This window comes from Sitophilus oryzae, unplaced genomic scaffold (genome assembly GCF_002938485.1).
Source record: "Sitophilus oryzae breed Bouriz unplaced genomic scaffold, Soryzae_2.0 scaffold_1297_pilon_pilon, whole genome shotgun sequence".
Taxonomy (NCBI): Eukaryota; Metazoa; Arthropoda; class Insecta; order Coleoptera; family Curculionidae; genus Sitophilus; species Sitophilus oryzae.
The window spans coordinates 13,815,426-13,831,228 of record NW_022145945.1 but is presented as its reverse complement, the minus strand read 5'-3'; the positions used below and the strand labels follow the sequence as shown (position 1 = coordinate 13,831,228).

Below are 15,803 nucleotides of genomic sequence, written 5' to 3'. Positions count from 1 at the left end.
GGATTTGATCCCAAAATTTCAAGGTAATTTTAGCAATAATTCTACATTATTTGATGACATTGGTTAGAGGTTAGGGGGACTCCATTTTAATATGCATTATTTTTTATACATTGGTGGTAAACTAGGTATGTACGCGTTTGGAATGATTCAATTATGTTTTAACAATTTTTATTATCGTTTCTCGTTTTCAATTAGCGATACCGCTGTTCAATATCTACCTATATTGGGAAATTACACAGTTTTATTGTATTTTCTTATTACGAAAAGCATATAATTTGGTAGGTGATGTTTGGCTTATCTAATTTAAAAAGTATTAACCATATTCGGGGTTATTCTGGTGATATTTCAATATTCCATACCTATTGGAAATGGAAATTAAAATTTTTAGCATGTCCCAACTCTATTATATTCATGTATGTTACTGGGCAAACCCGATTTTAAGATAAACTAGTTTTTCTTAGGACGAATATTAACCGGGATCGAAAAACTATATAGTTCTCACAAAATTCGGTAACGTGTTCCCTATGCTTTCGGAGGTTCGGGTTCGATCTTGTTAGAAACTCTTGTTTTGGTAAAATCTTTTCTTAATTTCCATTTACAATAGGTATGGAATTTTGAAATATCACCAGAATAACCCCGAATATAGTTAAAACTTTTTAAATTAGATTAGCCAAACCTCACCTACCAAATTATATGCATTTCGTAATAAGAAAATACAATAAAACTGTGTAATTTCCCAATATAGGTAGATATTGGACAGAGGCATCGCTAATTAAAAAGAGAGACAGTAATAAAAATTCTTAAAACATAATTGAATCATTCTAAACGCGTACATACCTAGTTTACCACCAGTGTATAAGAAATAATGCATATTAAAATGGAGTCCCCGTAACCTCCAACCAATGTCATCAAGTAATGTAGGATTATTGCTAAACTTACCTTGAAGTTTTGGGATCAAATCGTCATCTCCCACGCCTGAAGAAGGTCCTCCATTTTCACATATCACAAGCACAAACGATAACAAAAAAACTTTATAATTTTATACTACCAAAGAATATCTTAATACCCTAGAAGTCTCGTCTGGCATCAAAATCTGACCTGTCGATGGGGCCTCGCTTTGGCGAGCGAGGCCCCAACTTCGTGGAGCCTCGCTATTTTGCTCGGAATTGAACGAATAGACACGCGGCGTTGCCTTGTTTTGTGTGTACTTTCTTGAATAGTTTTAAATTATAGTTTTAAATTTTATCTATTGCTATAATCAGTCTTTCCGTTCTCCGCACTCCGCAGTTTACATATAATATTATCTTATATAATTCCCGTGTTACAGTTTTGGTTACCGTACTCCTCCAAAACGGCTTAACCGATTTTGATGAAATTTTATATGTATATTCAGTAGGTCTGAGAATAGGTAGTTATATATTTTTTATACCCTTAAATGATAAGGGTAGACCACCCCCATTTTTTTATTTTGTGAAAAAACAATATTTTAATTTTTTTTTATTTGGCATTAAAAAATACAAACAACACTAAATTTTCACCGTTCTACTTTCATCCCCTATTTTTTAATAGGGGTTGTTTTTATAATTTTTTGTTACCATCTCCGAAACGGCTTAACCGATTTTAATAAAATTTTATATGTATATTCAGTACGTCTAAGAATAAGTTGTTATCTATTTTTATACCCTTAACTGATAAGGGTAGCCGAGAGCGTAACCCACCCTCATTTTTTTTTAGTTTTTGAAAAGAAAAAAATGTTTTTTATTTTTTTATTTGGCATTAAGAAATACAAACAACCCTAAATTTTCACCGTTCTGCTATCATCCCCTATTTTCAATAGGGGTTGTTTTTTTATTTTTTTTGTTGCCATCTCCGAAACGGCTTAGCCGATTTTGATGAAATTTTATAAGTATATTGAGTAGGTCTGAAAACAGGTTGTTATATATTTTTTATACCCTTAAGTGATAAGGGTAGCCCACCCCCATTTTTTTTATTTAAAAAAAAAAATATTTTTATTTTTTTTATTTGGCATTAAAAAATACAAACAACCCTAAGTTTTCACCGTTTTACCATCATCCCCTATTTTTTAATAGGGGATGTTTTTTTTTAATTTTTTGTTACCATCTCCGAAACGGCTTGATCGATTTTGATGAAATTTTATATGTATATTCAGTAGCTCTGAGAATACGTTGTTATCCGTTTTTATACCCTTAAGTGATAAGGGTAGCCCACCCCCATTTTTTTTTATTTTTGAAAAAAAAATATTTTAATTTTTTTTTTATTTGTCATTAAAAAATACAAACAACCCTAAATTTTCACCGTTCTACCATCATCCCCTATTTTTTAACAGGGGTTGTTTTTTAAGATTTTTTGTTACCATCTCCGAAACGGCTTAACCGATTTTGATAAAATTTTATATGTATATTCAGTACGTCTCAGAATAGGTTGTTATCTATTCTTATACCCTTAAGTGATAAGGGTAGCCGAGAGGGTAGCCCACCCTCATTTTTTTATTTTTGGAAAAAAAAATATTTTTTTTATTTGGCCTTAGAAAATACAAACAACTCTAAATTTTCACCGTTTTACCATCATCCCCTATTTTCTAATAGGGGTTGTTTTTTTGATACCATCTCCGAAACGGCTTGGCCGATTTTGATGAAATTTTATAAGTATATTGAGTAGGTCTGAAAATAGGTTGTTATATATTTTTTATACCCTTAAGTGGTAAGGGTAGCCCACCCCCATTTTTTATTTTTTGAAAAAAAAATTATTTTAATTTTTTTTATTTGGCATTAAAAAATACAAACAACCCTAAATTTTCACCGTTCTACCATCATCCCCTATTTTTTAATAGGGGTTGTTTTTTTTAAGTTTTTTGTTACCATCTCCGATTGACCGATTTTGATAAAATTTTATATGTATGTATATTCAGTACGTCTAAGAATAGGTTGTTATCTATTCTTATACCCTTAAGTGATAAGGGTAGCCGAGAGGGTAGCCTACCCTCATTTTTTTTATTTTTGAAAAAAAAATATTTTTTTTATTTGGCCTTAAAAAATACAAACAACTCTAAATTTTCACCGTTCTACCATCATCCCCTATTTTTTAATAGGGGTTGTTTTTTTTAAAGTTTCTTGTTACCATTTCCGAAACGGTTTTGCCGATTTTGATGAAATTTTATTATGTATATTGAGTAGGTCTGAAAATAATTTGTTATCTATTTTTTATACCCTTAAGTGATAAGGGTAGCCCATTCCCATTTTTTTATATTTTGAAAAAAAATATATTTTTATTTTTTTATTTTGCATTAAAAAATACAAAGAACCCAAAATTTTCACCGTTCTACCATCATCCCCCTATTTTTTAATAGGGGTTGTTTTTTTAATTTTTTGTTACCATCCCTGAAACGGCTTGACCGATTTTGATAAAATTTTATATGTATATTCAGTACGTCTAAGAATAGGTTGTTATCTATTTGTTATACCCTTATGTGGTAAGGGTAGCGAAAGGGTAGCCCACCCTCATTTTTTATTTTTTGAAAAGAAAAAAATGTTTTTATTTTTTTAGTTGGCATTAATAAATACAAATAACCCTAAATTTTCACCGTTCCACCATCATCCCCTATTTTTTAATAGGGGTTGTTTTTTTTATTTTTTTGTTACCATCCCCGAAACGGCTAGACCGATTTTGATAAAATTTTATATGTATATTCAGTAGGTCTGGTTTGGTTTGGTTTGGTCACAACCTATTCCTAGGTTGTTATCTATTTTTTATACCCCTAGGTGATAAGAGTGGGCCACCCCAACTTTTTTTTTATTTTTTAGACTAATTTTTTATTTTAATTGTTTTATAGGGAGTGCTTATTTTTTAGGGGGTGCATGTCCAAAATTTACTTCTGGGTACACACTTTCATCACTTAAGGGACCTCTGTACAAAATTGCATACTCCTAGTCCTAGAACGGATTTTACATAAAAAAATTATACAAATTTTTACCTTTAAGTTTTACCCTCTTAAGGAATGAATTCCAAAATCGCTCTAATTATTCAATTACGCTACATAATAACCCTCTGTGCAAATCATCATATAATCATCATCATATTCCTTTCGAACAGAATTTATTGTTCCAGAACGTTCAACCCTTCATTTCACACCTTCAGAGGGCGAATTTCCAAAAATTGCTTCTTAGTGCTAAATTACGTTACATAAGGAACGTCTGCAAAACTCATATACTTCTACAACTGATTTTAACAAATTTTGTACAAATTTTCATCCCTTATTTTTCAGGGGGATGCATGCCTAAAATTCGCTTCTAGGTACTCACTTTCATCATTTAAGAGACCCTCTGAACAGAATTTTATACTCCTAGTCCTAGAACGGATTTTTACATAAAAAAATTATACAAATTTCACCCCTAGTTTTACCCCTTATGGAATGAATTCCAAAATCACTCTAATTATTCAATTACGCTACATAAGGAACCTCTGTGCAAATTCTCATATTCCTTTGAACAGAATTTATTGTTCCAGAACGTTCAACCTCATTTCACACCCTTAGAGGGCGAATTTCCAAAAAATTGCTTCTTAGTGCTAAATTACGTTACATAAGGAACGTCTGCAAAATTCATACTTCTACAACCGATTTTAACAAATTTTTGTACAAATTTTCATCCCTTATTTTTCAGGGATGCATGCCTGTAAATTCTGCTTCTAGGTACTCACTTTCATCATTTAAGGGACCTCTGAACAGAATTTCATAATTCCTAGTCCTAGAACGGATTTTTACATAAAAATTATACAAATTTTCACCCCTAGTTTTACCCCTAAGGAATGAATTCCAAAATCACTCTCCCATTATTCAATTACGCTACATAAGGAACCTTTTAGTGCAAATCATCATTTAAGGACCTCTGAACAGAATTTCATACTCCTACTCCTAGAACGGATTTTTACATAAAAAATTATAGGGCAAATTTTCACCCCTAGTTTCTACCCCTAAGGAATGAATCTACATAATCAACGTCTGCATTATTCAGTTACTTCTACAACCGATTTAACAAATTTTGTACAAATTTTCATCCCTTATTTTAGGGGGATGCATGCCTAAAATTCGCTTCTAGGTACTCACTTTCATCATTTAAGGACCTCTGAACAGAATTTCATACTCCTACCCAGAACGGATTTTACATAAAAAAATTATACAAATTCTTTTCACCCCTAGTTTTACCCCTTAAGGAATGAATTCCAAAAATCACTTAATTATTCAGTTACTACATAAGGAACCTTCTGTGCAAATTTCTCATATTCCTGAACAGAATTTATTGTTCCAGAACGTTCAACCCCTCATTTCACACCCTTAGAGGGCGAATTTCCAAAATTGCTTCTAATGCTAAATTATTGTTACATAAGGAACGTCTGCAAAATTCATACTTCTAAAAACCGATTTTAACCTTTTGTAAGAAATTTTCATCCCTTATTTCTAAGGGATGAATGTCAAAATTAGCTTCTAGGTACTCACTTTCGCCACTTAAGGAAACTTGTACAAAATTTCATACCTCTAGAACTAACACTTTTTGTACAAAATTTCACCCCCAGTTTTCACTCTACCCTTTAGCTATACATTTCCAAAATCGCTTATCAATGTTCAAATGCGCTGACATCTGTGCAAAAGTTCATACTCCTAGTAGGTACAGATTTTTTTTTTTGTATAATTACATCCCTTTTATCTAATTACACCCCTTGTGGGTCGAATTTGTAAAAAATTACTTAGTAGTGCTCATCTTAGAGAAAGAATTAATATTCTCCGTATTTACTCCAGTTTTCCTAATACTAGCACAGATAACACATAATCATACTAGTTAATTTTTATTGAATAGAAGTAATTTTATTAGAAGGTACAAAAAATTAAAAATCTAAAATTTTATTTCTCATAGCTACGTTTTTTTCATAGCCTTAGGATGCCTCATGTACTATCGAATATACGAAATATATAATCAATACATATTTCTTTAAATATCGAGAAATAAAATATGTTTGGCAACACCGTACGAAATATCGCCGCGCGTAGTCCTCAAAATTTAAAATATTAGCATTTTCAGGCTTCGATTATGTTCAAAAGCGCCACCGTATGACAAATCACTAAAGCTTCCACACGAGAGTTCTTAAAACTATAATATTCTTTGATACTACCTAGTCCGTCTAGTAACTAACCTAAAAGTAAGAAGAGGCTTTATTTTATAGTAGGTGATATTACACTTGAATAAAGTAATTATTACATGTACACAAAGAATTTCTATACTTAATGCAATAATTTGCTAATTTACAAATAAGTATAATAAATACTAATAAGTATAATACTCAAATAATTACAAATAAGTATAATACTCCAAACAAGATTTTATCTCGAATTGTCTGGAGTGTAGTTATAATCTTAATTTCAATACTAGGTAAATCTTAAATAAAAGATAAATTTTCTTAGCTTCTAAGGATAAGGTTTTCTTGAAAAGAAGTATAACTAGATTTGCGGAATGGGGAAACTAGCATATCGTTGGTTCAAGATTAATAATTTTTAAGCAAGTTTAGCTTTTTTTCCGTGTATTGTACTTTATTAATAAACTGTTAAACTCGTTAGACAGCTCAAGTGAAGATTTGCAGGTCCAATATTAAAATAGATCAATAATAAATAAACAAATCTAGTCAATATTTATATTTTTATAGCTTACAAAACATTTACGATTACTTGTTGTCTTGTTGTTAATGTTTTCTTTAAATGTTCTTGACTTTAAGAAACAATGGCTGCATGATAAGTTTAAATGGTCATAAAAAGTCATTCTATTTAGTTAATGAAATTTATTTACCTTTACTGCCTACCTCCATTGCTTTTGGACGAAAATACAAAATATTATTACAAATTTTAGAAATTAAGTCAGATAAGTGTAAAAATATATTTGACTTATACTGTATATCTATAAATATATTTTTTAAATGCGACCTACCATTAAACACATATTTTGTGAAAGGTTTGGAGTGAAAATTCAAAATTAGAATCCTGACACAGAGCTTTATTGAAACACGGAGCCATCTTGTATATATGCATTTGTATATGTGTGTTTATTTAAATACTAAAGGTGAAAGCAACGAATTCAAATGGGTAAACTTTGTAATATATCTTATTAACAATACAATGCAAAAAGATTTATAATTATAAAAATAATAATATAATTTATAAAAATTTGTTCACAGCAAATGAATTCCGAGGTTTGTATCCCATAAGGGCTTAAAGTACTCCACTAAATAGTATTTAATAAAAGCTTCAATTTTAAAAATATATTTTTTTCTCTTGCAGGTTGGCCCAAATTATTATTCTATCATACGCAGTAGCTATCTTCATCTCGTACGGCTTACAGGGTTACGTTCCCGTCCATATCATCTGGCATGACTATATGGTCAAGCGATTAGAGGATGCCAGTGAGAAAAAGAAGACTTTTTACGAATACGTTTTGCGTATATCTTGCGTACTTACAACTTGTGAGTATATGATACACTTTTTTTATTAAGTCTGAAGACTCATACTTTATATCGAAACCTTTGTATTTATATTATTATTATTTTCTTGTTGAATATTATGGTATAGCGGTGCGTCTTAAAAGTGGCTCACCCCTATAACTCTTTTATTTTTTTCAGAAAACCTGCTCTCACCGGAAATAACAAAAACTTGATTTTTAAATGGCACCCTCGGTATTCTTTTACTTTATTTGATAGGAAATGATACTCTGAATAGAATGACATATCGTATGTCAACTTTTGACATTTTCGCTTACAAAAAAATTGTATTTTAAATTTCAATCTAGAGTGCCATGGCTGTGTTGAAAACGCTAATTGTTAATCAAGGAGCCTTGGAAAAATAGATGTGATCATTGTTTTTCGTCTCTTGTTCTGGCCGGTTAAAAGATGCTCAATTTTTTAATAATATCTCAATTTTGTCAAACGGAACAAGGGTGGTTCATTTGCATATTTGGAAAAAGCATTTTTTTACGAATAATTTGGTACTACACACTTGGTATTTCGAGTCAGATTGTCGTTATGAACCGCATGTTACAATTTCAAATAAACCATATTCGAAAATGTCAAAAGTTGACATATGATATTGTTACGTTTTTCGGCGGTTCCGTGTGGATAGAAAGTCACAATTTATTTAAACACTATTTATTTAACACTAATTAACAAAGATAATAACGATAAAAGACTTAAAGAACTATTTACAAACGATTTATAACTAAAGAATTTATTTTGAATTTTAGCGCGTCAACTGTACTCGTCTATTTATGTCTGTCCTCTTTAGGCCCCAGCCGCCGGCTTTTATACCCACAGCTAAAGATTTATCGAATAGTCCATAGATCGTTAGGTGCATAGAGAAGGTATCGATTGTTCTCGTATGTACCACTCCATTCCAGTGGAACTCGATTCTTCTCGAACGTTGGAATGAATCATTACGGTGTCTATTCTTTAATGCGATGTTAAGGTCATCTGAGGGCGGGACATATAGTTAGGTTAGGTCGAGTCCACACGGGTCCGCAACAATATGTCATTTTCTATCGAATAAAGTAAAAATTTACGGAGGTTGTCATTTAAAAATCAAAAGTTGTAGTTATTTCCGGTGAAACAGGAAGCGACCAAAAAGAATTGAATAATTGATCCTAATTTTTGTCATATATTAACATACTAAGTGTCGTTTTTTATCTGAAAAAATAAAAAAGTTATAGGATTGAGCCACTTTTGAGACGCACCCTAGTAGAAAAAATTTCGATGTCATAGCTTCCGAGATATATGAAATAAAGTCCTTAAATGAAGAAATAAGAAGATGCGCAACCTTATAGGCGATTTTGTCGCATAAAACCTGTCCGAGATATAGCTGGCGTTAGTGTCAGCCTGTCTGAGATTAGTTCCGAGATTTAGTTTAGCTCCGTCCCGCTGTGCGCGAGTCATTTACAGTGCAGCGGATAAAGAATACTGTACCACCGTAGCAGACCGTAGTTCTGCTTTCAGTTGACAGAGTGAGTGGTTATCGGAGACAGTGTTGCCAGAGCTACTGATTAATCCGTAGATTTACGGATTTTGGGTACAGTACTTTAATAATACGGAATTTTTATCATTAAACAATTTGATTTGGAAAGAAAGAACTTTAGAGTTGACTTGGAAATGAAGATCGCTGTTACTTCATATGTAAAATATTATGGTAAATGTCAATAGTTCGTCATTTCCAAGCCAACTAAACGACTTTTTTCGATCATACGAAATATTCAGTACCTATATATGAATTTTTATTTTTGTTGTTAAATTTATGTTTAACACGAATAAATTTGCAATACATAAAGGCGGATTTTTCATCCAAAAATATTTTCGTCAAACGTATTACAGATATTACTCATTTTAATATGGCAACACTGTCACTTTCAGTTCCACACCGTCTTCGACAAATACGTTTAAATTACCTATACGGAGGGTACCGCTCATAGACTTAAAATAAAATATAGACTGAGCATCTCATTCATAAATAGCTGGAACATGCGGTCAGACACTGTCTTGTTATTGTTGTGTTATTGTTTTAGGTTATAACGAGTGCGACACGAGCGATAGATAGGTTGTCTCTGTCGTAACGGTCGTTCCCTGACGACTCTGCCGAGAAACACAACACTGTCTTTCGTTTCTCAAGTACACCTGAACTCTCCGTATCATAGCCGGGTAATTTTTTTATTTTAATGAAGCTATAATTAAATTAAAAATATATCGTATTTAAACTTTTTTATATTTTATTAAGATTTAGGACAGGTTTCTTAAATAAAAGTTTAGAAAAAACAATTTAGAGTCCAAAAAGGATAAAAATAATAAAATACACGTTATAGAAGAAATTTTATAATCAAAATTAGGTAATTTTTGAAATTAATAATAAATTATTAATTTTAGTCAAACATTTACAACCCCTAATATTAATCAAAACAGGATCTATTCCACAGATATAATAGAATCGGCGACAGGGAGATAAAAAAAATATGATTGTTGTAATTTTTTTTCTGGTTAAATGATGTCTTATTATATAAATTAGAGAAAACATAAATCTGTTCCATTAAAGCAAGGAAGGTGATAGGAAGTGAATAAAATAAAAACTACATTTATTTAACTCGGTACTGTCTTTATTATACCGGGTGCGTCTCAAAAGTGGCTCATCCCCATAATTTTTTTATATTTTCAAATAAAAATACAAGATTGAGTGATTTATATGAAATAAATTAGGATTGATTGACGCATTCAATTGTTTTTTGTCACTTCCTGTTTCATCGGAAATGACTATAACTTTTAATTTTTAAACGGCACCCTCGGTATATTTCTACTTTATTCGATAGAAAATGACACTCTGAATAGAATGACATATCATATGTCAACTTTTGACATTTTCGCATATGGTATAATTGTAATTGTAACATGCGGTTCATAACGACAATTTGACTCGAAATACCAAGTGTGTGGTATCAATATATTCATAAAAAAATGCTTTTTCCAAATATGGTAATGAGTCACCCTTGTTCCATTTGAAAAAATTGACATATGTATGATTAAAAATACGATTTGTACATCTTTTAACCGGCCTAGACAAGACACGAAACCTATTAGACGATCAAAACTATTTTTCCAAGGCTCCTTGATTAAAACTTAGTGGATTGAAAAAACTGGATTGAAATTTAAAATAGGATATGTTTTTAAGCGACAATGTCAAAGTTGACATATGATATGTCATTCTATTCAGAGTGTCATTTTTATCGAATAAAGTAGCAATATACCGAGGGTGCCTTTAAAAAATCAAAAGATGTAATCATTTCGGTGAAACAGGAAGAGACCAAAACAATTGAATACGTCAATAAATCCTAATTTATGTCATATACCTACTAACATACAAATCTGTTTTTTTATCTGAAAAATAAAAAAGTTATAGGGTTGAGCCACTTTGAGACGACGACCCGGTATATTAAAAAAATATTGTTTCATAATGTAATATCATTTTAAAATTCTTGTATGTTATTTTAGATTCTGAAGATAATTTTAGAATAAACCGGAATATATTTTTAATAAAAACATTATTAATTATTAACAGGGTTATAATTATGATTTTGTTACAATGTAAGTAAGTAAATAATGTAATGTATAAGAAAAAACTCAGATTTTACATTTTACTAAAATATTATCTAAATAAGCGCCTTTCTACAACAACGCCACTGACTGCCAATGGGTAAATTGAGAGTTGCCTACCGGTCAAAAGTCGTTTCAAGACTTAAATGGATTATTTAAGTCAAATTTCTTGCAAATTTGGCACTGGCGAACCATATTTTATAGTTTTTGAACAGAAAAAGTCAATAAAATAAACACTTAAGGACTACAAGCTAAGAAAATGCGTTAATACGGCCGGGGAGATAGCGGCAACAAAGCTTTACCGCACACGTGCGACACGTACTACAAGGTAATAAATGAATGAATAGGCTCCCTCGCCTCTAATCGGTGTTGTCATATTGTAAAGAACTTATCCTTATTAAACAGTATCCGACTTATAATTTAGTAGTATAAGGACTATTTAATACATCTATGGAGTATTAAAACCTACTTTATTAAACTATAGTATTAATATCTCAATATATGTGTATAACAAGAAAAAAAATATTGATAATATTAAAGACGTGACAACATAGGCTGGATGAGGAAGGCTCGGTCGACTGTACCACCGACTGTACCCAGAAGTAAACATGTGTACAAAAAAGGTTGTTTGTCCGCGTTGAGATGTAAATAGTGTAGTCTATATTTTATTTTAAGTCTATGGTACCGCTTAAATTCCTGTCCCGATGTTAAAGGATGACTATAGAATTTCAATGCATTTCCTACATAAGTCTATCCTTGTGTGGTAGGAGGTTTGACTAAACAAGGATGAACCTATGTCTTGAAACCATTCGACTCGATTTTCTGTCCTCCTTCAATACTGGGACATAAATTCTCTCATTGTTCTTAAGGGGAGGCCGCGGTATACGAAATTTAAACGTATTTGGTCTTCGATATGCCTTCGCTAGCCGAATTAGAGAAAATAAGCGTTTTATGCGTTAGCCGCAGAGGCTCTACCGTACAACACTTGAGACGTAATGGGAAATCATATCTACATTTAGACGGAGAGCTGGCTACATAAAAAACCTTATCATCGTTACATGGCTAATTTTTCTTGTGAAGGATCCTTTTGTGTAGCCATTGTGAAATAGTCATGTCTGCCAGCGCGATCCCGGTGCTTAAAGCCGGGGCGGCCAATTGAAAGGGTGAAATTTTGACACTAAAAATAATATAAGGTACACGAGTTATAATTACGAAAATAGCTTTTATTAATTATTAAGAAACGTGTAAAATTGTTGACAGACATTTTTCTCGTGGCTAAAATACCGGCGGACAACGCTAAAGAGGCATGGAATTTGACAAAAAAAAACATCGCATACATGCATGTCGATTGGTGGAATGTCATGTTTATTTATTTAAAATCGTGGCTCAATCAGCGGTAGACAGTTATAAAAAAGCGATATTACTCTACAGGGTGAATCTTGAATAAGTGCAAATGTTTTCAGACCTGGTAGATCTCAATAAAAGAAACATATTTTCTTTTTACCGTTTTCCAAATAAGTCCAAAATAACCCAGTTATTCAAGTTTGAGAATTTAAAAAGAAATTGATTTATTTTTTAATAATTTTGTGAGCCACTTGTTTTTTTCTGTACTTGCATCTATTCTTTTAGTGTCGTAGCCATAGAGTAAGCATGGTAGGTTAAGAAATAATTATACCGTGGGTAAATTTGCGGTGAATAGGCAGTTCTAAAAAGTTTTCTAAAATATACAGGAAAATTTAAAAATAATGCACGATTTTCTACATCTTTTTTTGCGAAAAAACCCTTATACTCGTGTACCTTATAATATTTTTAATGTAAAAATGTCATCTTTTCGATAGGCCGCCCCCGCTTTAAGCCCCGGGATCGCGCTGGCAGACATGACTATTTCATAATGGCTACACAAAAGGACACTTCACAAAAAAAATTAGCCATGTAACGATGATAAGGTTTTTTATGTAGCCAGCTCTTAGACTAATTGGAACGATTTCGCTCATTAGGTTGCGTATCTTCCCAATTCTTTCAATCAATGGTAAAATTAACATTTATCTTCTGTCCCCTCCTCGGGCTCATTGTCTATCTTCGGGGACTTTTAACACATATCAGTCCAAGTCTAGAGGAATAGTTTAATGTCATTTTCAAAACTGTGGGATTTTTTTTCACCGATGGGCCTTTTTTAACTATATAATTTGACTGGGGTATTAATAAACTTTTTCTTTTTCAGTCATTTTGGCCATGACAGTCCCCCTTCTTGGACTCTTCATCTCTCTCGTCGGTTCCTTCTGCCTCTCGGCTCTGGGAATCGCCTTTCCTGCCATTTTAGAACTGTGCGCCAATTGGCCGGAAAAATCCAACCCCAAGACCTTCCTTTTCTGGAAAGACATGGTGATCATCGTTATCGGTGTTGTTGGATTGTTGTCGGGCAGTTACAGCTCCATCTATGCCATCGCCCAAAAACTTGCCTCTGGAGAGTATTAAGAGGGAAACAACGGGAAATTATTAGGGGGTTATCCATAAATTACGTCACATGTTATTTTTAAGAATTTTAGACAATCTCATTACGTGTAGACTATCATATATTTATGCAACTTTTTCACTGTGCCAAGTAATGACACATAAAATCGTGTTATAGTAGAAGAAGCGAAGGTATTTTGGAATACTAGTTACAAAAAAAAAATCAAAAAATTTAAATGTTGATTATTTTGAATAAAATAAATAACGTGCCTTAGATCAACTATGTTATGACATACGAAAGTTTCAAAGTATTTAAAGTAATTTACATGGATTTTTTCACTCTCTCTTTTTTTCATGAAAAAAGTGACAAAAATCTCGACATAACATACAGGCAATTTTAAAATACATAACATGCAGGTAATTTGAAATACCACAAAAATAGCAGCAGATATGTTGTTTATATTAAAAAGGGACATAAAGCATTGTTAAAAAAGTATCCAAATATTTATTACAAGAGAAAATTAAGTAGAATATTTACAGTAGTTGCACACATATACATACGTTCTGGCGTCATATCCAACACAGAGTGCACTCACGATTCGCATGTGAGGCACTGACGTCACCTTGTACCTTTCCTTTGCTGAAAAAAAAACATAATAAGTATATTACTTTGGGTTTTTCTTATTACCAATTCGGAACAGTCCTATAACTGTGATACGCAAGCGCAAAAGGAAATATGAACAAAGTATTTCATTTGGGCGTGCGCTGCAGAGTTCTAGGACGGTTCAGAATCGGAAATAACACGAACCCGAACAAAGCTACAGTCCTCTTCCGGCTCTCTATTTAAATCAAATCCCGGAGATCGAAATAATTTAGCTTGCATTAGGTTCAATATTTGTTCTTGTGTTCTGATGTTTGTTCCTGTTAGCCTATATCTCTCCTACAATTAAGATCAGATTCAGACAAATCTATCGACACCGGACACCTGATATGTTAAAATCCATCAAGCAGGTTGAGCTACAGTGCGTGCCAAAGAAATTTACATACATTATAGAATCGAAAAGCAGCAACATGAATATAATTTAGACTATTTAACATATCGAAAAAATACATTTAACAAATTAAAGTATAAACCAGTAGTTACTTGAGGACCCAATCAAAGTTAATTTAAATCAAAAATCAGGACAATGATTGCCGATTTACTTTCCACTAAAAAAGTTTTTGTCACGTCACAATTATTTGTTCACGTACTTTTGCTCTGTACTATAAATTTAAATAACTACAAAATCTATTTTCCAATAAATACAAAGCCGAACCAGTGGTTTATACCATATTTAAACAAATAGCGCTAGGCATAGCTTCAATAAGTGAGTATTCCAAATTACCAACAATATTCCGAATTAGCCTCATTTCCTCTAATAGCACAGCTTATTTAGTATCAGTTAGTAATTCACGCTTGTTTTTGAGTATTGTCATCTATTGCGGCTATTGACACATGTACACAAGACTACCGACTTGTGTAGAAGACAAAACATAATATAAACAAATACCTAGGTTGGTATGCAAATTTCCATACAAATGTGGATGTATCGATGGTCATTACTTAGATTTGCCTATCGATACATAGCCATTTCTATAGTGTCTTAGCACTTAGTCAAAGAGCTAGTGTCATAAAACCACAAAAAATGTTAACTTTAACGGTGTTAATAAATAATTATTATTATTTAACAAAGAAATTATATTAAATCCTGTGTGTGTGTTTACAAATTTAAATAGTACTTTTTTTAACTTATAAATAATAATTATTGTACTTTATTAGAAAATATTATAAATAAAAAATCTCTTATGTTAAAACTATGTTCCTTTCTACTATCTTTACGTCAGATCTTTCCAATGAGAGAACTATTGACAGTAACAGTTGTGTCTGTCATTTTAATTAACAGGCGTATATTGTATTTTCGGTCATTCTATGGATGTCGTCTGTCGAAATTTTCCCTGATTAGTTGTACAGAGTGGTCGAAATTGATCTGTTTGAACAGAGAAAACCTATTTCCTGGCTAGATAGAGCAAAACCGACATAGATGTCATGGGCTCGATTTTTTTAAACCACCTGTTGATACTTTCACTGTCAATCGAGATACGGGGTCTTTTTAAATTTTTTACCATTTGGAAAATTG

The 15,803-nt window shown here is 32.0% G+C and overlaps 1 protein-coding gene across 1 annotated transcript in view; it reads left to right on the top strand.

The window, feature by feature from the left end:
- The window catches only part of LOC115874832 (proton-coupled amino acid transporter-like protein CG1139), a 52,315-nt gene extending 36,916 nt beyond the window's left edge, over nt 1–15,399 (top strand). Inside the window, exons 7-8 of the mRNA XM_030890138.1 lie at nt 7,340–7,521; nt 13,397–15,399. Coding sequence (XP_030745998.1) covers nt 7,340–7,521; nt 13,397–13,650 — 436 coding nt within the window. The 3' untranslated portion in view covers nt 13,651–15,399. The remainder of the gene's footprint in view (nt 1–7,339; nt 7,522–13,396) is intronic.
- The last annotated feature ends 404 nt before the right edge of the window (nt 15,400–15,803 follow it).